The sequence below is a fragment of the Camelus bactrianus genome, chromosome 14, assembly GCF_048773025.1.
Source record: "Camelus bactrianus isolate YW-2024 breed Bactrian camel chromosome 14, ASM4877302v1, whole genome shotgun sequence".
Taxonomy (NCBI): domain Eukaryota; kingdom Metazoa; phylum Chordata; class Mammalia; order Artiodactyla; family Camelidae; genus Camelus; species Camelus bactrianus.
Window position 1 is genome coordinate 7,606,816 of NC_133552.1, and position 23,304 is coordinate 7,630,119.

General features: G+C 34.3%; 1 protein-coding gene across 6 annotated transcripts in view; it reads left to right on the forward strand.

Moving 5' to 3' along the window:
- PDS5B (PDS5 cohesin associated factor B) overlaps positions 1-23,304 on the forward strand; it is a 164,001-nt gene that overhangs the window by 41,867 nt on the left and 98,830 nt on the right. For all 6 annotated transcript variants that reach the window (XM_074378039.1, XM_074378040.1, XM_074378043.1 and 3 more), the window contains exon 2: positions 20,968-21,094. In XM_074378039.1, coding sequence (XP_074234140.1) covers positions 20,987-21,094 — 108 coding nt within the window. In that variant the 5' untranslated portion in view covers positions 20,968-20,986. The remainder of the gene's footprint in view (positions 1-20,967; positions 21,095-23,304) is intronic.

Below are 23,304 nucleotides of genomic sequence, written 5' to 3' on the forward strand. Positions count from 1 at the left end.
GCTTTGCTTACCCCTGAGCAAGTCTTAGGTTTGGACTTAACTCTTGGACATTGTTAATCTTATAGTTGATATTTCTGTTTGTTTTATTCATCTTACGTTCTTTGAAGATAGTTTGTTAGTGGTTATTGGTTATGTACCATAATTATAGTGCTGTATATTTTGATTTTAAATTAAGTAAAAGCAAGAAGTTAGATGTGCTCCTGTTACTGTTTCCAGTCACATAACCATGTAGACAGCTGTGGTGTAGTTCCAGTTACATCATTCAGGAGCTTTCTGATCCTGGGCAGATCCATGAACTTGTACTGACCTTCGTTTCTTCATTTGTTAAATAGGGATGATAATAGAATGGCAGTTGATAATTTCTCCAAAACATCTTTCAGCAAATTCAATGACTGGTTTTGTATACTTCTAATGGATTTCTTGGTGAAAGCCCAAAAAAAGAAGAAACCAAAGTACAACCTACTGAAGGTGAACATGTGGGGTCTAAGACAGATGTGGCTCAGATTTGGAGCTTTCTGGTGCTGTTGTTTAACCCACTTAAAATACTAAAGGAAATGTTCCTTAACTTTCTTTTTTGAGCCCTGAGCCTTTTTAGGTAATAAAAGCTCTGAACCTTTACCTCAGAAAAATGCACATTTTCATATATATGCAATCTTTATGTACTTTTTCAGATGAGTAGATGGTTCATAGACCTCTTGAAGCCCATTTGTGGGTTTCTTACTTGGAACTTCAGTAGAACTGACCTGTAGTAGTGGTTTCAGTCTAGAGTGATTTTGCCCTGTAGGGACATTTGATAATGTCGGGAAACGTTTTTGGTTGTCACACTGGTGATGATAGTTGAGTGTGTGTGTGTGTGTGTGTGTGTGTGTGTGTGTGTGTGTGCGCGTGTGCGTGCGCGCGCTGGCATCTAGTGGACAGAAGACAGGGATACTGCTGAACATCTTGCATAGGAACACCACCCCTATCCCCACCCACAACAGAATTCTTAGGAAAAACATCAGTAGTGCTGAGGTTGAGAAACTCTGATCTAGAGGAAGAGCTGAATTGGATCTCTTTGAAAAATGTAACTGTTCTTTGGGTTTCTTTGATGATGGTTCGGTAGTAGATAAAGCTTGTAACCTCTGGGCCTCACTCTATCTTGAATATTTTCCCCTTAGGTGTTTACATAGTTTATTCTCTTACTCTTTTTCAGGTTTCTGCCCAAATGTCACCTCACTGGAGAGTCCTTTTGTGTCTTTGCATCTAAAATAGCTCCCTCTCCCACTTACCCTTTATTTTCTTAATAACTGACATTACCTAATACACACATACTTACTTGTCTGTCTCCCTCCAACTTCAAATATGTTTCATGAGAGCAAGCATCTTTGTTTTTCTTTACTTTTGTTTCCCTGGTAGCTAGAACAGATGCTTAAAAATTTGTTGTTGAAAGAATGAATGTCATGAGCCTGTGTTATGGCAAGTTTGTGTTGTTTATTTTGGTGAAGCCCTATGTTTTAGAGGTCAAATGTGCAGATGGTAAAGTTGACAACCTTTTGTGAACATTAAGTACTCTTACCTAAGTCCTCATCTGGATGTAGCATAAGCTAAGGGTGGTGTCTGAGGGCTTAGCCAGGATTAAAAAAAATAAATTAGTTTTTTGGCTACTCTAGAATATGAATCAGGTACCTGAAGTTGTATTCTGTAGTGTTCTCCAAACTTGTTTGACCATGAGACACTCCTTAAAAATGTAGAATCTGAAGTCTCTCCTCAAACCCACTGAATCAAAATTTCTAGAGGAGAGATCAGGATATCTTTATTAAAAACAGATCAGCAGGAAGAGGACAGTCTGAAACAGATGATACTGTAGCAACTGGATTTCCTCATGTAAAAGAATGAAGTTGGACTGTGTCTCAAACAATATATAAAAATTAGCTCAAAGTCGATCAATGACCTAAAGAGCTAAAACCATAAATGCTTAGAAGAAAATACAGAGGTAAAATTTCACCACTTTGGAGGTTTGGTAATAGATTTTTAGATATGATAGCAGCAGCATGAGCAATAAAAGAAAAAAATGGGTAACTGTAGCTACATAAAAATTAAAAACTTGTACATCAGAGGATGTTATCAACAAAGTGAAAGACAGCCCACCAATTTGTTATCCAGAAATCCTGTAGCTCAGCAGGAAAAGAACAAATGACCTAATTCAAAAGTCATGTAAAGGACTTCAATAAACATTTCTTTAAGATCTATGGATTGTAAAGAATCCATAAAATCCTAAGTATTTACCAAATAGAATTGAAAATAAGATCTTAAAGAGATGTTTGTACACTCACATTCGTAGCAGTGTTATTCACAATAGCTACAAGTGGAAACAACCCAAGTGTCCATCAATACATGAATGAATAAACAAAATGTGGTATATCCATATAATAGAATATTATTCAGTTATAAAAAATAATGAAGTTCTGATAATAATAAAACGTGGATGGATCTTGAAAATATTATGCTATATGAAATAAGCCAAACACAACAGGACAATAAATTCTATATGATTATACTTCTATGAGATGTTTAAAATAGTCCAATTCTTACAGTCAGAAAGTAGATTAGAGGTTACTAGGGGCTGGGGAGAGGAGAGAATGGGAGTATTATTGCTTAGTGGTTAATAAGTTTCTGTTTGGGGTGATGGAAAAGTTTTGAAACTAGTTAGTGGTGATGGTTGCACAACATTGTGAATGTAATTAATTAATGCCACTGAATTGTACACTTAAAATGGCTAAAATGAAAAAATTTATGATATATATATAACCACAAGAAGAGTTAATACTGTATTAAAACTATTGAATTTAAACCAAAAACTACTTAAGCCCAAAACGAAATGGAGAGTGAGTTGTATGGTATGTGAATTACATCTCAGTAAAGCCGTCTGAGAAAACAAAAATCAGCACAAAAACAAGCGTCCACATCTGGACAACACTGCCACAGAACAAGGTTGGGTTGATTTTAGCCAGGAAGGATATAAGGTAGATGTTTGCAGTTATCTCTTGTAACCATAGAAGAATCTGTGTAGCTCTCCCATGGAGTGAGCAGCAGCTTTCTAGTTAGGATAAAGCAGCTGCAAAATATCCCTAAGTAGGCAAAGAAATTTAGAGATTTCAAATTATTAGAGATAATTCAGTTAATAACTGAAAAAATGATAGTCAGTGAGATTAGATTAAAACACTTGTACATACCTTTAAAATTAATATCTTCAAGTATTTATGTACTATGATGGTTTTGTTATGTTTTCCCATTAAGGAAAATTTACGGAGCGGTTTATCAAACTAAACTTTTTGGTGGACTTCACTTCCAGACTTATCTTCCAGTTACCCCAACTCCTGTCCAATTTATTCATTGTTTTTCATCTCCAGGGAACATAACTTTAAAACTTTAAAAAAATTTATCATGATAGGAACAGTTAATGTGAAATTTACCCTGTTAAATATTTAAATTTATAATATAGTAAGTATATAACTTTTAAAGCAAAGTTAGGAATTATTTGTCATTATGGATATTCTACTACTTTTAATTAAGTAGAATTAATTATTATACTTTAATCTGCATACAGTGTGGTATGGTCCTTAAATATCAATATGTATAGTATGCTTATGCCTATTTTATTGTAGTCTTTTCAAAGAGATACAAATGTAGTTTAATACAAGGTATATTGCATTTTGAATTGAAAATATAGGTCTCTCTGAGTGGCACTGTTTAAGTTACACTGAGCAGCTTATTACTGAACGTGGTAGCTCTTTGTGAACAGTTTTCATTCTGAGTCCCCTAGGTGAGGGAAGGTTAGGGGAAATAACTGGGATGCCTAGGAGATAAATGACTATACCTGCCTTGGTCTGAGATAAGGTCAGGATGTTCTTTATTCAGGGATTAAGGTTGCCTCCTGCTGTCATAATCATTTTCTCCCAATAAACCATACCTCTCTTCTGTTTTCTATTATATCCTACCTTTGAATGTTCTCTTCCTATTATTGCATCTGTGAGCCCCTCATGTATTCTAGCAGTCTTCTTATGTTCCAATTGGTATGTCTCTGTCTTTGGAAATTCTGAAATACAAATCTGATTGCTCTTTGTGATCACTGGAGAACAAAGAAAAACAGACAATTAACCTCCTCATGTGCTAAAGACCGAACTTCTTGTCAGGGATATAGAAAAACCTGAGATTAACTGGTCTCAATTTTTTTTTATAATACTCTTTACCAATATGTGCACATATATACATACACACATGTGCATACCAGTTAAATTACTTTGTTAACGTCACTCTGCTACAATACATGTATCTGTAATATAAATTAGCTCTGTGGTAAGTAGGTGAATGATTTTAGTATAATGCGGAAGTATCATTGGTCATAAATGTTCTTTTTCCAGCACATTAATATTTTGAAGCATTCAAAGGCAATCTTACTTCCAAAGATAACATTTTAACAGCATATGAAGATAAGAGCTGAAAATCCTTAATGCATAATCAAAACCACAATGAGATCAGACCACACTTGTTAGAATGGCTATTAACAAAAAAGACAAGAAATCGTTGTTGATGAAGATGTGGAAAAAAGGGAACCCTTGTGTACTGTTGATGGGAAGGTATATTGGTGAAGCCACTTTGGAGAACAGTATGGAGATTCTTCAAAAAATTAAAAATAGAACTGCTATATGATCCAGCAATTCTACTTCTAGGTATCTTTCCAAAGAAAATGAAAACACTAATTCGCAAAGATACATGCACTCCCATGTTCATTGCAGCGTTGTTTACAATAGCCAAGATATGGAAACAATTTCTGTCCATTGATGGATGAATGATTAAAGAAAATGTGACACATAGACACACACAGTGAAATATTACTCAGCCATAAAAAAGAAGAAACCCCTTCCATTTGCAACAGCATGAATGGACCTTGAGGGCATTATGCTGAGTGAAATAAGTCAAAGACAAGTACTGTATGAACTCTCTTATATGTAAAATTTGAAAAAAAAAAAGGAAAAAAACCCCCAACAAATCAGAAACCTGAACTCAATAGATTCAAGAAACAGATTGGTAGTTGCCAGAGGGAGGGGATGGGGAGTTGGGTGAAATGGATGAAGGAGGTCAAAAGATACAAACTTCCAGTTAAAAAAGTAAGTCATGGGATGCAATGCACAGCATGGTGACTATGGTTATTAATACTTTATTATGCATTTGAAAGTTGCTAAGAGAATGTAGATCTTAAACATTTTCTTCACAAGAGAATTTATAACTGTGTAGTGATAGATGTTAACTAGATTTGTGGCGATCATTTTGCAGTATATACATATAATGAATCATTATATTGCATACCTGAAACTAATACAATGTCAGTTATATCACAGTGAAAATTAAGAAATTTTAAAATGTGGTATCATATGTTATGTTTGAATTTATACTGGATCTACATGCTTGACAAAAAGATTGTTTAGATTTATTTTGCTATGAAGGAAAATACGTTCTGTAAGTGATCCATAGATGCAGTGGAAAAAGAAAAAGTTGAAAATCTTGATACAAAATTGCCTCTGTTATAAGCAGAAGATTTAATAGTATCAGGAATCTCTAATCTTCTGTTAAGCTGTCTGATACAGCTGCAAGGGTAGGTGAAATATCTGTGAGGCTATTTCCCCCACTTTTAATGAAAAATTGAAGGCTGTCACTGTTTATCTTTAGCTTTTTTTTTTTTTCTGTTCTTTTGTTTTGTTTTTCTTTTTCTTTCTTTCCTTCTTCCCTTTCTGCTTTCCCTTTTTTCCTCCCTTCCTTCCTTCTTCCCTCCCTTCCTTTCTTCTTCCTCCTTCTCCTGATGACTGAACCCAGGACCTTGTGCATGCTAAGCATAGGCTCTACCACTGAGTTATTCCCCTCTCCCCTAAATTCTTAATTTTGCTAAAATTTTTCCTATTAGAAATAAGCACCTTCAGAGACCTATATTTGAAGGGAAAAGCCTGAGTTCCAAGATTTAAGGCTAAGTTTGATTATGATGCTGGGAACAATTGTCAGTCAATAGTAACTATGCAGTATTTTATTAGGATTGTTGTTTTGCTAATGTTCTTTTCTGTTATTTTTAAGTGTTGATTTTGCAGAGTGTCAGATTTTTCTAGAAACACACATGTGTTTTGATAGCTACCTGTCCTTGTTTTTTTTCTTAGACCTATTATATCTTTGTGCTTTTGCTCATGGCTCAGTATTTCCTCTGCCCAGAATACTCACCTCACCACCCTGTTGTCCTCCACAGCTTAAATTTCAACTCTCTGTGATGTGCTGCTGACAACTTTCTTTATTGTCTTTGACAGAATGAATTATTCCCTCATTTGTGTTTCCTTTATAACATTGATTTTATGTATACAAGTCAATGATTTTTAGTAAATTTAGAGTGTGAAACCGTTGCCCTCCAAACATTACTTGCGTCCATTTGTAGTCACTCATTTCTCACCCCTAGCCAACTAGTATATTTTCTGCTTCTGTAGATTTGCCCTTTGTGGATCTTTCATGTGAATGTAATCACACAATATGTAGTCTTCTGTGTCTGGCTTTTACTTGGATACTGTTTTTGAGATTCATCTATGTTGTCTTATATGTCAGTACTTTGTTTCTTTTTATTTCTAATTATTGTAGGGATATACCACATTGTAGGGATATACCACATTTTGTTTATCCCATTGTAGGGATATACCACATTTTGTTTATCCATTCGCTAGTTAATAGATATTTGGATTGTTCACACTTTTTGGCTCTTAGGGTACACTGTTGCTCAACTTTGTAAAAATCCCCATGGAACTTTCTTTAAGTGCAGATGTTTGGGCCTCATTGTTAGGGGATTCAGCGTGTTCCAAAGGTTGGAGATCATTAGGTTAAGAGAATAAGTCTTAGGAGTCATATATGGATTAGTTCCAGTTTAACTGCTAGATAACTTCAGCATAGTTTATTCTCCCTGATTCTGAGTATCCTCATTTATAAAATGGGTATAATATATAACCAGTCTTATTATTAAGAATATTTGTTGAGCGCTTGCTTTTTGCCCTTTATTGTATTATGTATTAAGTATACTGCAATGAATCAAATGGGATACTTGTTCTTACAGTTTTTAGTTTAGAAGGGGAAACAGACATTAGAGGTTAAATATGTGCAATTATGATAAATTCTTTGAAGGAAAGTACAGGAGTAGTGTGAAAGCGTGTAGTAGAGATTTAATTTAGCTTGGGGGGATTTGGGACAGTGTCTCTGAGGAATTGACTTACAAGACTTGAAAAGTCAGTGTTAGCCAGGCATGAGGGGAAGGAGTAACACAGAGGAGGAACAAGTGTTTGAAGTAGAAAGAATAGCACACACTTAGAAAGGTCTTGGTTTGATACCTTTAGGGAATAGCGGTGTGACTGGAGTGTAGTGAGAAAGTGTTCAGATTAGTATAATTTAGAACTTATTTTAAGGTCTGTGGAAACCTATTTAAGAGTTTTAAGTAAGGCAGTGATATGAAGAGATTAGATATTAAGAGCATTCTGGCTGCTATATGAAGAATGAATTGGAGGTGGCTTAGGTTAGGTTGTGGTGAAGTAATAGCCAAATGAAGGTGAATTTCATATATGTTTTGCAGGTAGCATTTACAGGACTTGATAATTGCTTTAAGTGTTGAAAGAGAATTGTCAAGGGTCACGCCCAGTTTTCTGGGAGTAACAAGTTGGATACTCTAAGACTGAGAGAAGATTGAAGAAGTACATTTTTGGAGGGAGAAGAAGTTGGGAGATAGTTTGTGTTTTGTTTTGTTTTGTTTTGTTTTGTTTTGTTTTGTTTTGTTTTGTTTTTTAAGTTCAGGATGCCTTTGAGAATAACCCAGTGGAAATGTTAAGTTGGCAGTTGTATATGTGGATTGGTGTTCAAAAGAGAGCTCTTGGTAGGGTATGTATTTATTTTTTTAAAGTCTTTGGAATAGCTTTAAGAAAGCTTAGGGGGAAAACTTTGGGAGAAAAACATGGTTTGAAAAGTGAATAGAGTATCTGTAGTTGAGCTCTGATGAATTACTGATATTTATGGGTTGAATAGAGGAAAAGGAAACAAAGGAGACAGAGTAACCAGTAAGGTAGGAGAAAATCAAAAAAGGTAAAGTGTAGTAGAAATCAAAGGAAAAGTATTTCAAGAAGGAGGCTGGCATCATCCGTGTGTCATACTGAGATCAGTAAAATTAGGATTAGAAAAGCGTTCATTTGATTTGACAACATGGAAGGCAGTGATGACTTTAGTTAGCTATTACTGCAAATAACTATACCCTAAATCACCCCAAAAATTAATGGCTCAAAACAACCATCATTTATTTAGCTCCCAGTTCTGCAGTTCAGCAGCTTGAGTTTGCCTTAGCTGGGCATTTCTGCTGATCTGGGTCAATCTTAGCTGATTCACCTGGGCTTGCTCATGCATCTAAGTTGTGTGTCTATGGTCACCTGATGGTTTCTCTGGGGCTGGCTTCATTCATGATAATGATGGCTGGGATAACTGGGATCTCTTTCCATATATCTCTCCTTTTCCATTGGAATAGCTTCTGGTGTTGTGCACTTGTGAGGAGCAGAATTCCAAGAGCAGCAAATCAGTAAACCCCAAAACACAAGCACATCTTAAGTTTGCCAGTATCCATTGGCCAAAGGAAGTCTTAAGACCATCTGAGATTCAGTGGCTGAAAAAACACTCTTCTTGATGGGAAGAGCAACACAGTCATGTTACAAGGGTGTAGATACAGGGAAGGGAAAAATCTGTTGTCATTTTTGAAGCCTGCCAAAATGATTGCGGCAAAAGCATTAATGCAGGTGAAGGAGGATACTGGAAACAAAATTGGATTAGCATGAAAAGTGAATGGGAACTGAAGAAGTATGGATTACTTTTTGAAAAACTTGGCTATGAAGATAATTTGAGAGAAGACAGTAGCTGGCGGGGTATTTGTAGTCTAAGCAGGTGTGTTGTGCTTTCTTTCCCTTCCTGTCTGAATGCCTTCCTTCTACGCAAGAACAGAGTACTTATACTGAATACTGAGGGAAAGGATCTAGTAGACACAGAATGCTGATGCTGAGGAAAGAGAAGATAACTAATGAAGTGAAAATCTCCTAGAAACCTGGAGAGGATGAGATTCTGGGTACCCGTGAAGGGAGTAGTTTTTGATGTGAGGAGGGCTGCATACTTGGTAACAGGAGGGAAGGAGGGAATAGGTACAAATGTAGTAGATAGGCAAGCAGATTTAGTAAGGAGAGATGAGGGAAGTTTCTGTTTGACAGAGCTTCTGTTTTCTCAATGAAGTGGAGGCAGTCACTGAAAGTAGGGGTTGTGCAAGAATGTGTGCTTGAGGTTTGATGCGAATAGAGAAAGTACATAATTTAAACCTCCCACAGAATGGGACATTGAGCTGCCTACTGACTAGGAAACACCAGTCATTCAATAAATGAGAGAGATTATCATTTTTAATATAAAAATATTACTTTAAAGGGATTTAGCAGAACACTTTCTTTGTTAGTAGTTAGAAATTGGTGCTAGTTGGGGTGTTCCAGGGCCTGGAGCTCTTTTTCTGTCTGAAGCAGTTTAACTCTACTCCCTTCTATGGCATTGATGGTCCTTAAAAAGAGAGTAGGCAAAAGAGTAACTGTGTTTAACCTTTTATAAATAAACATTACCAAAAATGCAAACAAAATGAGCCTGCTTTCTAAAAGGGCTTCCTGAAAGCACTTAAAATTAATTTATATTACCAGAACATATTGGAATAACTATTAATTGTACTTAATTTGAGTTAATAAAGATAATTCAAGCTGAATGATGGGTTAGTGGTAAAATTGTATATAGAAAAAAGATTTTTGTTTGAAAAGTTGGAAAATGTGTAAATGTGGTCTTAACATTATATACTTGGGGGGAGGATAACATAATTTATTTTGTCTCTTTTCTCTTAGAACACACTCTCCTTAGCTTTTTATTTGTCTCTGGCCAAGAATAAACCTAACTTCTTATTCTTTGTAATGACTGTGTGCAGGAAGGGTTGTATTTATGGAGGGCACCACCTGCTGGTTATAAAAGGTACCAGTTGTGGGAAGCCTGCCTTTCGCAGTTGTCAGACTCTTCACAAAATCTGTTTTCCTTCTAATTCCACCTTAAGCCTGGAGTAAAGTCCCAGGATGAAAAACAGCCTTTAATTAACATGGCCACATAGGGATTCTAGAAGTGGTTTGATGTGATTTCTGTGACTCTGAGCTTGTCACATACGAATTTTTAAGAAAAATCATCATTAAAAGGGCATCTACCTGTCTTTACTTCTTCCTAAATCAATTAAAAAATGACTATTGCTATTGCTCTTGCCATTGCTCTTCTATCCAGTCAGTGCTTTGTTCTTCTTTTTCATTCGTTGAAAGGATCTTAAATATTTTTACTGCAATCTTTCTGAGTTTCATCTTATGAAACATTTATTTACATCTATTAATATCAGATAGAAGAACGATGATTTCATTAATTTTTTTTCTTCCTAGGACCAGTAGTATGATTTTCAAATTACTGATGTTTCCCTTAATTAATGACCATTTAATTTGAACTTATTCAATGGTTGTATAAAAGACTCTTTAATATTAGAATATTTTGTGTTTTACTTATTGTTCATTCTGGACACAAGGTAAATATTTATAATGGTATGCATATAGTAATATTTGAAATTCAAACTGTAATTGGATTCTGACACAGGTTAGCTTTATATAGATTATTTTTTTTATTATTTTCTCATTTTCAATATATCTATGCTACCATAAGTGGGTATAATTGAATTCCACAAAGATGAATGTCAGGTAATTTCTTTGACACTCTTTAACCTCAGAGGACTGTGTATACATTTTTTTTTTTACACTGATTTTTGGTAACAATTGAAGATCCTATTTCTTTACTGTACCCTCCCTTTCTTCCGATGCACTGCTCCCTCTTCTCCTTCTTTCTCCTTTTCATCTTTTTTCTTCTACCTAATAATTTGGTGTTCATTCCTGTTATTTTCCAGAAAATTCTTTCTTAAGGCTCACCTTACCAGATCCAAGGGAATATTTGCTGAGTTCATTTTGTATCAGTGACGTGTATTTCTGAAACAGCTAGCACTGTATATCACCCCTTCATCTTCTAACATTTTTTATAATAAAAAAAAAGTTACTGTTTTCTTGACCTTTCTTGGCCCTCTTCTGTTTTCTTTCCTGATTCCCCTGTGTCATCTGTCCCCCCACCCCATCCTCCCACCCGGCCCCCGTATCAGTATAGATATTTCCTCAAAGTTCAGTCTTGGTATCTCAATTCACCCTACACAGTTTCTTTATTGATCTTACAAACCCACAAAGCATGAACTATACATAGTGCTAAAATATTTTCTAGCGTTAACTTTTCTCTACAATTTCAACTCTACATCTTCAGCTGCCTTCTATTCCAAACTTAATTTTTCCAAAGACTTGTGCTCTTTCTGATTTTTCCCTGTCTCTTTTATGATGAGGGCAGATATTTTATATATTTTGCTTATCATTGCATTCCTATTACCTGGAATAATGTATCATATCAAGTAAATTCTCAGTAAATATCTAAATAGTTGACTTTCCAGGAACAAAGTCTTGAAATTTTATAATTATCTTCTGCTTCTCTCAAATAACATTTTAGTCTTTGTGTCAGTTTTCTTATTTTCCAGTCATTGCCTGCAGTGAGCTCCTTATTAGTTCTTACCTGGAATTTTGTACCAGTTTCCTAACTGGTTTTACTGTATTTGATTTCTCCTCTGTTTAGTCTGTGCTGCCTATTGTAGCTACCAGTTCTTAAAATAGTTCTGGTCATTAATCAGCAAGTATTTCCCAAGCACCTAGGAACTTTGTTCTAGGCTCTGTAAGGATGCCTAATATGATATATACTATGTTTGTCATAAGGAGCTTATGGTTTTGTAGGAGAAACAGACATAGAAATAAGAAATTTATTAAATATGGTGTGATAAATGCTAATTATGATAAATTGACAGTTTGCCTAGTTGTAGGGGGAAGAGCCTATCTCTGCCTGGAGTGGTGAAGGAAAATTTAAATACAGACTTGAGAATTTAAGGTATGTGGAGTTTGCTTACGAGACATGGGTCAGTAAGTATGTCTTACTCTGAGGAAACAGCCTGTGTACATTCACAGTGGTATTTCAGATGTCTGCTTTAGTAGCATTGCTTATAAACTGAGTGCAACCTGAGTAACCAACTTATTTGTTGGCTCTGTCTTCTCTTAGCTCCCTTTACTTCCTTCTACTTTTTCCTTCAGTCACACTCTTAGACCAGCAACAAATTCTGAATTCTCTTCTTTGATATTCATTCAAATTGTTTTCTCTGTCCTTTTTGTTCTGTATTATTACCACTTCACCCCCATTTACTTAGGGAAGCAGGCTTTCTTTCAGTCTTATTTTTTTCCAAGCTCATTGTTTATTGTTTTTGTTAAGATAACTTTAGAATTTATTGTAATTTAGTATTTAGAAGGAATGTCTGTTTCCTTTGTAGATTTTGAGACCCATCTTAACTCATTTTGCCCTATAGTCACCGCTAAAACATCATGCAAGTAGTAGGCACTTGATAAATTTTTGACTGTACAGATGAGTATATTCTACAAAGGTACCATGTCTACATTATTTAGCTGCAGTCTGTGGTCACAGTCATGTGTCTGTTGTTAAGGATGGTGAACAACTTTTGCTTCTTTTAAGGCAAGGCAAAGACTTTCTTCCACTCCAGGTTCTGTGGAAAACTGGGAATCCTGTCACATTTATTTATCTTCCTGTGGAATGATTTGTCCTAGACATTTGCTGAGTATCTTCTTTGGTTGGAGGGACACAGACAGCTGTGGGCTTGGTTCTTGCTAGACAGTTCATTCTTTTCCTGACCTGAGGTCGTGAAGCTGTTCTCCTACATCATATTCACTAAAGCTTTTACATTTTGCTTCAATAGTTAGGTCTTTAATCTACCTGAAATTCATTTTGTATGTGATGTGAGGTATAGGTGCAGTGTCATTTTTTCCCATGTAGATGTGTCTCAGAGCTTTCCAATTTTTTAAAATAACTTTATTGAGGAATAATTTACATACCATAAAAGTAATAAAATTCACCTATGTCAAGTGTACAATTCAGTGATTTTTAATAATTTTACTGAGATATGCAACCATCACCATAATAAAATTTTAAAACATTTTTATTAGTCCAGTAAGCTCCCTCATGCCAATTTATAATTAATCCCTCACTGGATTCTGTTTAGATTTTCATCTTGAACTCTCTGCAGCATCAGTAGTGTTGGCCACTTCCTTTCCTGAAACTTGGTGTACCCCTTACTTTCTGACATGACATCCTTCTGGGTCTTTCCTTTACCTCTTTGATCATTCTCAGATTCCTTTGCAAGCTCCTTTTCCTCTCCTCATTTCAAAGATGGATCTTCTTGCATCTCTTCCTTGGCCTACCAGTTGTCTCACTTTAAAAGTCTTCCTGAATGCTCTCATCTGTGCCCCTGTTTTTATCTATCACTGAGGATTCCCAGATCTTTCTCTAGCTCAGACATCTCTCTGGAGATTTAACTGCCTGCTGGCTGGTCTTTGTCTTTGTCTCCTTCCCCTCCCCCTTCTCCTCCTCTTCTTCCTCCTCATCCCCTTTCCCCCAGCACATGGGGTAAAATTTATTTTCCAGAGGGTACCTGAAAAATCTTACCTTCCCTCTCCCCTAATCAAGGCAATAAACACAGCCATTACTTCTAAAAGTTTCCTTGTGCTCTTTTGCCTTTTTTTTTTTTTTTTTTGGAAAATTTAACCTGAGATCTACCCTCTTAAATTTTTAAGTGTACAATACCATTTTGTAAACTAGTGGCACTGTGTTGTACAGCATGCCTCTAGATTTAATCATCTTGCGTAACTGTAACTTTAGACCTTTTGAATAATAGCTCCCCATTTCCCATTCTTCCCATCTCCTAGCAACAGCTATTCTACTTTCTGCTTCTGTAAGTTTGACTATTTTAGATATTTCATATAAATGGAATCATGCCATGTTTGTCCTATGTCTGACTTACTTGACTCAGAATAATGTCTTCCAGGTCCATCCATGTTGTTGGAAATGGTAGGATTTCCTTTTTAAAGGCCGAGTAATACTCTATTGTATGTATATACCACTTTTTCTTTATTCATTCATCTGTTGAACATTTAGGTTGTTTCCATATCTTGGCTATTTGAATAATGCTGCAATGGGTTTATATTCCCACTAGCAGTGTACAAGGGTTCCCATTTACCCTTATCCTGGCCAACACTTTTTTTTCCTTTTTTTTTTTTTTTTGATAATAGCTATCCTGACAAGCGTGACATTGACACTCCCTTGTGGTTTTGATTTGCATTTCTCAGTGGTAAAAAATGGAAAGCTTTTACTTTTAAATCAAGAACAAGGCAAATATGTCTACTCTTTCCAGTTCTATTCACTATAATACTAGAAGCCTTAGCCAAAGCAATTACACAAGACAAAGATATGGAGTCATCCCTTGGTATATGTGGGGGATTGGTTCCAAATGCCAAGTCAAATGCCAGAATTCAAGGATGCTGTAGTCCCTCGTATAAAATGGCATAATACTTGCATGTAACCTATGCACTTCCTCCTGTATACTTTAAATCATCTCTAGATTACTTATAATACCTAATACAATGTAACTCAATGTAAATAGTGCCTATATGTGGCAAATTCAAGTCTTGCCATCTGGAACTTTCTAGAATGTTTTTGGGGATATTTTTGATCTGTGGTTGGTTGACTGAGGATGTAGAACTTGCAGATATGAAGGATTGACTATAAAGGGCATCCGAGTTGGAAAGGAAGAAATAAAATTATCTCATTGCAGATGATACGATCTTACATGTAGAAAATCCTCTATTAAGGCTTTATTTAAAAAATCTCTTAGAACTGATCAACAAATTCAGTTTAAGTTGCAGGATACAAAGTCAACATTCAAAAATCAGTTATGTTTCTATATACTAACAGTGAACTATCTGAAAAGGAAGTTAAACCAAAACACTCCCTTCATAATGGCATCAAAAGAAAAAATTACTTAGGAATAAACTTTACAAAGGAGGTGAAAGACTAGTGTAATGAAAAGTACAATACATTGCTGAAAGAAATAAAAGAAGACACAAATAAATGGAAAGATATCTAATGTTCATGGATTGGAAGACTTAATATTGTCAAAATATTAAGTGATACTCAGAAATTTTTGTTTTCTCGTTTTCTGACTGGTATGCCCTGCCACCATTTTCATATATTAAGTTTCATGTTGTGTGGGTCTGTTTCTAGGCTAATATTTCCCATTGATCTTTTTTCTGTTCCAATACCATACCACTGAAATTACTTAATCTTAAAAAGTGTTTTGATATCTGGTAGAAAAGTTCATTCACTTTTTCTTAAGTATCTTGCTGTTTTTGGCCTTTTAAATTTACGTATAAATTTAAAAATAAATGTCATGTTTCTTTAAAAATCAGAACCTGGGCTTTTTTGAGACTGTATTGACTTCATAATCAGTGTCAGAAGATTTGCTGTCTTTATAGTATTTGAGACTTCTAATCTGTGAACATATCTATTTAATTTTCTTTAACATCTGTCAATATAGCTCTATGATTTTTCTTTCTAAAAATAATTTTTTTATTAGATTAATTCCTAGGTAGGTTATGCTTTGCAATGTAAATTGCATTTTGAATTTTTTGGTTGCTATTCATATATTGATTGTTTTCCTTTTAAAAAGCCTTTTTATTTTGAAATAATTGTGTTTTTGCAAAAAGAGTACTTAGAGTCTTGTGGACCCTTCATCTGTCTTCTGCCATTGGTGACATCTTATGTAACTGTAGCATAATATCAAATTAGGAAATTAACATTGGCATGATATTGTTAGATTATAGACATTATTCAGTTTTCTCAAGTTTTTGCACATTGTCCCTCACCCCCTCCACCCCCCCATGTGTGTTTGAAGTTCTGTGTAGTTTGATCCTCACTATAGATTCATTTCACCACCACCTCAATCAACATACAGAACTATAAAGAAATTCCCTTGTGCTACCTCTCATGCTCATCCACATTCTCTGGCAACTACTAATCTGTTCTCCATGTCCATAGTTTTGTCATTTTGAGGTTGTTAAATAAATGGAACCATAACATTATGCAACCTTTTGAGATTGGCTCTTTCAGTAAGTATAATGACCATAAGTTATTACGTATCAGTAAAACAGTTCTTTTTGTTGCTGAGAAGTATTCATTATGCAGATCTATCAGAGTTTTAACCATTTACCCATTGATGAACTGTTTTAATTGCTTGCAGTTTTGAGGTATATAAGCAAAGCTGCTATAAACATTCTTGTACAGATTTGTGTGAATGGAAGCTCTCATTTCTCTGTATAAATGCCCCAGAGTACATTCGCTGGTTTGTATTGTAAGTGTATGTTTAGTTTTATGAGAAACTGCCAGACTATTTTTAACTATGACTGTACTATTTTACATTTCTACCAGCAATGTATGATAGATCCAGTTTCTTTGCATCTTTGTTTACATATGATATTTTCATTGCTTTTTATTTTATTCTATTAGTATATGGTGATACTTCATTGTAGTTTTAATTTGCATTTTCCTAATGATTAATGATGTTGAACATCTTTTCATGTCTTATTTGCCATCTGTATATCCTATTCAAATCTGTTCATGTCTACCCATCTTGTAATTGGGTTGTTTGGTTTTTTATAGTACTTTTTAGAATTCTTTATATATTCTAGATATGTCTTTTGTCAGATATGTATTTGCAGATATTGTTTTCCCAATCTGTAGCTTATCTTTTTATTCTCTTAATAGTTTTTCATAGAGTAAACGTTTCTAATTTTTGAAGTTTAGTATATCAGTTTTTTTCTTTTTTGGCTCTTGCTTTTGGAGTCATTTCTAAAAACTCTTTGCCTAGCTTCTATTGTGAAGATTTTCTTCTGTGTTTTCTTCTAAAAGTTTTTTGTTTGCTTTACATTTTGTATTTAGATTCATGATCTATTTTAAATTTTTGTTTAAAGGTATGAGGTATTTAGGTCAAGTTTGTGTTTTGTTTTTTTGGGGGGATGGGTGGTTCTATGTACACAGAATGTGGAAAAGCCTATTACTGCTCCATTCAGTTGCTTTTGCATCTTTGTAAAAATCAATTGGGCATACTCACGTGGATTTCTTCCTGGGTTGTCTTTTCTGTTCCACTGATCTGTGTGTCTGTCCCTTCACATTGTCTTGTGGCTATATAGGAAGTTTTAAAGTTCTGTGGAATGATTTCCTCCCACTTCATTCTTTTCTAAAATTATTTCATCTATTCTAGTTCCTTTCCCTTTCTGTGTAAATGTTATTATAAGCTTGTCTTTTATCTGTGAAAAATCTTACTGGGTTGTTAGAATCCCTAAACCTGTAGATCAGTTTTGGGAAGAATTGACATCTTTACTATCTTGAACCTTCCAATTCATGAACATAGTATATCTCTCCATTTATTTAGATCTTCTGTGGTTTTTTTCATCAGTGCTTTGTCATTTTCAGCATACCAATCCTGTATATATTTTGTTAGGTTTATCCTGAAATATTTTATTAATGGCAAGGAATGATAAAGATAGTATTGTGCTTTTAACTTAGGTTTCTATCTGTTCTTTGCTAGTATATAGAAACACAGTTGATTTTTACATGTTGATTTTTGCATCCTATGACCTTTATGAAACAGTTTTGTGGCTTTTGTTTGTTTGTTTTAAAGATTCCCTTGGATACTTCTACATAGACAGTCATGTCACTTGGAAGTAGGGACAGTTTTAGTTCTTCCTTTCCAATCAGTATGCCGTTTGTTTCCTTTTCCTTGCCGTATTATGTTGGTTAGGGCTTCAAATATTATGTTGAATAAGACTAGTGAGAACACACATTCTTGTCTTGTTTCTGATTTTTGAGAGTAATTATTCTGTCTTTCACCATGAAGTATTTTGTTAGCTGTAGGTAATTGATGTTTGCATATTGATTTTTCTACTGTACAAGCTGTTAAACTCAAACTTACTAATCCTCATGTTTTATCTATAAATCTTTTTGAGTTTCTATATACATAATCATGTAATTTGCAAATAATAACTGTTTTGTTCCTTCCTTTTTATCTTTATACTCGATTTCTTTTTCTTTTGTTGACTAGCATTTCTATTACCGTGTCAAATAGAAGTGATGATAGCAGGCTTGCTTTTGTAGTCCTGAAAACAAATAAAAAGCTTTCGATAGGTCATCATAAGCATGATTTAGGCTGTGGGGTGTTTATAGCACCCTACCTTTTTCAGATAAAGGAAGCTTCCATATACTTCTTAATTTGTTAAGCTTTTTTCCCTGTCTTAGTTATAGTTATGAATTGATGTTGAGTTTTTATCAAACATTTTCTCTTCATTTTTTGAGATTATGACATTTTTCTTTTTAATCTGTTACTGTGGTGAATTCAACCTTGCATTCCTGTAATTAAACCTAATGTTTATGTAGCTACATTTGGTTTCTCAATATTTAAGAATTTTGTATCTTTGTTTATAAGCAAGATTTGTGTGTGACTTTTTTCTTTCTCTTATTTTTCTCATTTGGTTTTAATATCATGGTTATGCTCGTAGGTTGCATAAAATTAGTAGGAAGGATTCCTTTGTTTTCCAGTCTTTTAGAACTATGTATGTGACATTGAAATTATTTCTTCCTCAGTTATTTGGTGGACCCCTCAAGTGAAGTCATCTAGACTTGGATATTTGTCCTTGTGGAAAGGCTTATAGATTATTGCTTTTATTTCTTAATTTTTTTCCTTGAGTAATTTTTGGTAAGGTGTAGATTTTCTCGAGTTTGTCTAAATTTTCAAATATTTTTGAATGTCAAAAAATGTAAGATTGGCTTGTGATTTTTTTGTGTGTGTGTTTGTGGCCTGGTTTTTGACTTTGTTGATTCAATGCTTGTTTCCTCCCACTCCCCGATTCATTGGTTCTTAAAGTTCTTTTAAATGTTTAAATGTTTGGAGGTTTTCTTGTTTGTTGTTGTAATTCAGAAAGGTATAAAAATTATTAGCGTCTAGCTCTATGACCTTATACAAAGAGAATACAGTAGTGTAACCAGCATCCAAATGAAGAAGTAGAATATAACCTGTACCCAAGAAATCTCCTGTTCCCCTTAAAATTATATCTCCCACCAAGGGAATTCAGTATCCTGATCCGTAACATCATAAATTAGATTTCCTTGTTTTTGAACTCTTCTGGAAGTGTAATCATATTCTATGTATAGTGTTTTGTGTCTGATTTCTTTCCTTGTAATATTGATCTCTATTGTGTGAAGCAGTAACTTATTGCTTACAGCTAATGGCTGTATCATATTCTATTGTATGACTGTACTACAGTATATCTATTCGTTCTACTGTTGATAGGCGTTTGTGTTTTCTGTTTTGACTAGTAGGAGTGGTATTGCTATGAACATTTTTATATGTTTTATGGTGGACACATGTATGTGTTTCTGTTGAGTAAATACCAAGCAGTGGATCCTGGGGCCTGCCTATTTGTGTAATTTATACTTAGCTTATGTGCTTTATTTTATTAAATGTTTGCATCCTTTTTTTCATCCTTTTACTTTCAACGTCATATCATTATTTCTTAATTTTTTATTTTTTTGGTAAGTTCTCTATAATAAGATTTTAAAATCTTGGTCTTTAAAATTTATTATGTATACTATATATTACATTGTAAGATACTAATATGTGTTAAACATTGTTCTAAATGGTATATGTTTTAACTTATTATAGATTTCAGTTTTTGTTTGGTGAATTTGTCTTTATTTCACTCTATTCCATAGTATGGTAGTATTTATTGAAAAAGCTCTGCATATAAGTGGACATGTGCAATTCAAACCCGTGTTGTTTAAGGACCAAGTGAATAGTCATTTTATCATCTGTTTGATAATTGTAATATTTGAAGTTTTTGGGTCTGTACTTGGGGGTTTGGTTTTTCTGCTGGTTCTTGCTAGTAGTGTCTTGCTTCCTTTGGTGCTTGATTATTTTTGACTTGAAATACTCATTGTCCTAGAAACATCATATGAGGATTCTTTGAGGCAAAGAATGAAGATACCCTCCTCTGGGAGGACTTCAGTTTACTTATTAGGTGCTTAGGGGTGCTGCCAATTGGGGTTCACTAAGTTTGTGTGTTGAGGTTTTCAGGACCACTTAGGTAATGTGAAACTGGGAAAATGTTCAGGCTCATGGCCAAAACTAATTAGGTGTTCCTCCCTTGTATCTACTATTTCTTCTCTGTTCTTAATACCTAGGCAGCCTTCTCAAGCTGGCCTCTGGGTTCTAATGGGGGGATGGGCACGTGTTGACCTTTGGTTTAACTCTCTCTTTTGCAGGTGTTATCTTTTTTGGGTTGGGGTAGTATTACATTAAAGTCAGAAGGGTCTCCTATTTGACATTCTGCCTTGACTAGGACTCTGTCCTCCTTCTGTAACCACCAAACGAAACGCTAGATTTGTCAGGGTTGGCAGATGCCCTGAAGATGTAAATGAATATAATGCTCTATTTACTTCTCTGGGTTTCTATATTCTCTTAGATTTTGGCCCAAGTAATTTGTGGTGCTATAAAAAAAATGTGGTGTGTATGTACTACATATATGTGTACACATATGTATTTTTAAGTCATTTATTGTTTTTGTAGTTGGAGCATTAGTGCAGATAACCTAGCTTGCCACTAACAGAAATGGAAATAAAAGTAAAATTTAAAAAAAAATTGGTGAAATGTTCAGTAAAGTGATCTTCATTAATTAGATAAATGAATTACTATAAATTAGGAAGTAGTTATACATTCTTTTTGTGGGACGGATTCCTTTCCATGTTTATTATGAATGTTGTTAATTCTTATTTTTTGTTTTGCATCTAATAGTTTTCTTGTTTTAGGGGTAAAAATATTTCCATCATGGCTCATTCAAAGACAAGAACCAATGATGGAAAAATTACCTATCCTCCTGGTGTCAAGGAAATCTCAGACAAAATATCTAAAGAAGAGATGGTGAGACGGTTAAAGGTGAGTAAAATTGGGTTATGTCTTTTGGACATCTCTTTAGAAAGGGCAGAGTTGGGGGATCACCTGTGGAAATCGCATAGAACTGTATCTCGGTAGGGCAACTTAAAAAAGAAATCAAAGCAGAAAATGTCTATTGGCCAAAACTAATTAGCTATAATTAGGATCTAGGAGACAGGAGTAGATAAAAAACTGTAGGATTTACTTAGCTGTTGTTAATGGGAGAGCAGTTGGAAAGGTAAAATTTAGATTTTCTGGGGTCTCCTATACTCTAGTATAAAGAACAAATCCACAGTATTTTTATACTCATTATTGTCTGTAGAAAGTTGTCTCCTTTTCCTATATCTTATTTGTTTTATAAAAGCAACCATATTAATCTGAGAAGAGAAGCTTTGATTCTTTCTACTGAGTACTAAACCTGAATTTTACTTTCTTGTATTTTGAGAGTAAGTTACAGAACTTTACTTTTGGCACCTTTCTCTGCTTCTGATGTACAACAGTGAGTCAAGATTGATAGTATATGGAAATACATGAGGCATCTGCCATATGGTTTGATTCTCTTCATATTTATTTGGGTAATATTTCATCTTTTTCTTCGAGGCAGTGATGGTCTCCATGATTTAAATGGTTGAAGGAAGTGAGTGGCCACAGAGATTGTTAAGCTGATTATTAGTTCAGTTGTTCTTTATTTTTGAACATATTTTACCTTCTATGTTGTAGCTACCTAGACATTTATGTTGCTTGTTATATTAGTTTTTACTTATATTTCAAGACTGGAAAACTTACCTTAATTTGTCATTGAGGGTCTAGGAGCCTTATAGTACTGTTTTATTACTGCATGGTTTATTTATTTTTGTGTGTGTGTGCATTTTTTAAACATTTTTTATTGAGTTATAGTCATTTTACAATGTTTTGTTAAATTCCAGTGTAGAGCACAATTTTTCAGTTATACATGAACATACATAAATTCATTGTCACATTTTGCATGGTTTATTTTTATTAGAAGAAAACGTTCCTAATGCTATTATAAATTTCACAGAAAGTCTTGGTATTCTATCCTTAAGCACAAAGTGTTAGAATGTCAGATATAAAATATTTATTATTCAAATCAAGGTATCTTTGAGCAGATTAAATTTACCAGGATAGATATTTTGTCTAGTTGAGAATTTGTGGATATTTTATTAAAAATAGCCTACAAACATAAGAAATTTTTCATTTCTATGTATCTGCGTTTTCTTGATTTGTTAAATTTTTAAAGAAATGAATACATTTATTTCCTCAAGTTTGTTTATATTTTTAGCAATGATATCATCCTTACCGTTTGCTAAGAAATGAATGTTAAATACAGAGACTACACTTACAAGCTACTAGCATTTAGTGTCTTTTAGGGGTGTTATTTTTCTCAGACATCTTTTTTAATTTAAAGGACTCATATATGAGTTATTCCTGAGTTTTATACCACCATTTGAGGTGTAGACAGTGTTGAGGAATTCCTATTGTCTAGTCCTTTGGTGATCTTTGTCTTGATGGAATGACTTCCACCGTGCTCACATTTAGTTCTTATAGTATGTTTTCATTATTTTGTAGACGTTTATGCCCAGCAGTAACCTGATTACTTCTCTTCATTTGTTTCTCTAATTTATACTTTCCACTGTTTTTAGCAACTTTCTTAGAGAAATATAGAAAGGATTTAATGTGGGATGATAGTAATTTTTTGATATGTACAAGCACAGGTATAAGTTTTATAAATTATAAAAATTTGTTAACTTTTAAGGTGTCGTTTATGTAATTTCTAGACTTTCCTATAACATTTTTTAAAAATATACTTAATCTCTCTTCTGTGAAGAAATTCCAGGGAAAGGAATTCCCTGCATGTAGCTCTTTTTTTGTTCCCTCATCTTTTTTCGTAATTCACCTCAGCCATCAAAGCATCTATCTTAAAAACAATAAAATTAAGTTAGAAGAGTAACTCTGGACATTGTACCCCTTAAACTAATTGTAGTGTCAGACTGGAAGGATTACTCTACTGTTGGTTATGGCCTCTGATATAATAGAACTGAGGGTCTGCTCTGAGAGGAACACTGTTACCCACAGCTGCTCTGAGAATTCAGTAATACATTGGACAGTTCATTACTCAGAAGTCTAGCCGTACAGCAAAGTGGAAATCCATCCAGTCTGTCTCAAGGCCCAAGTCATAGACATTGATACTTGGT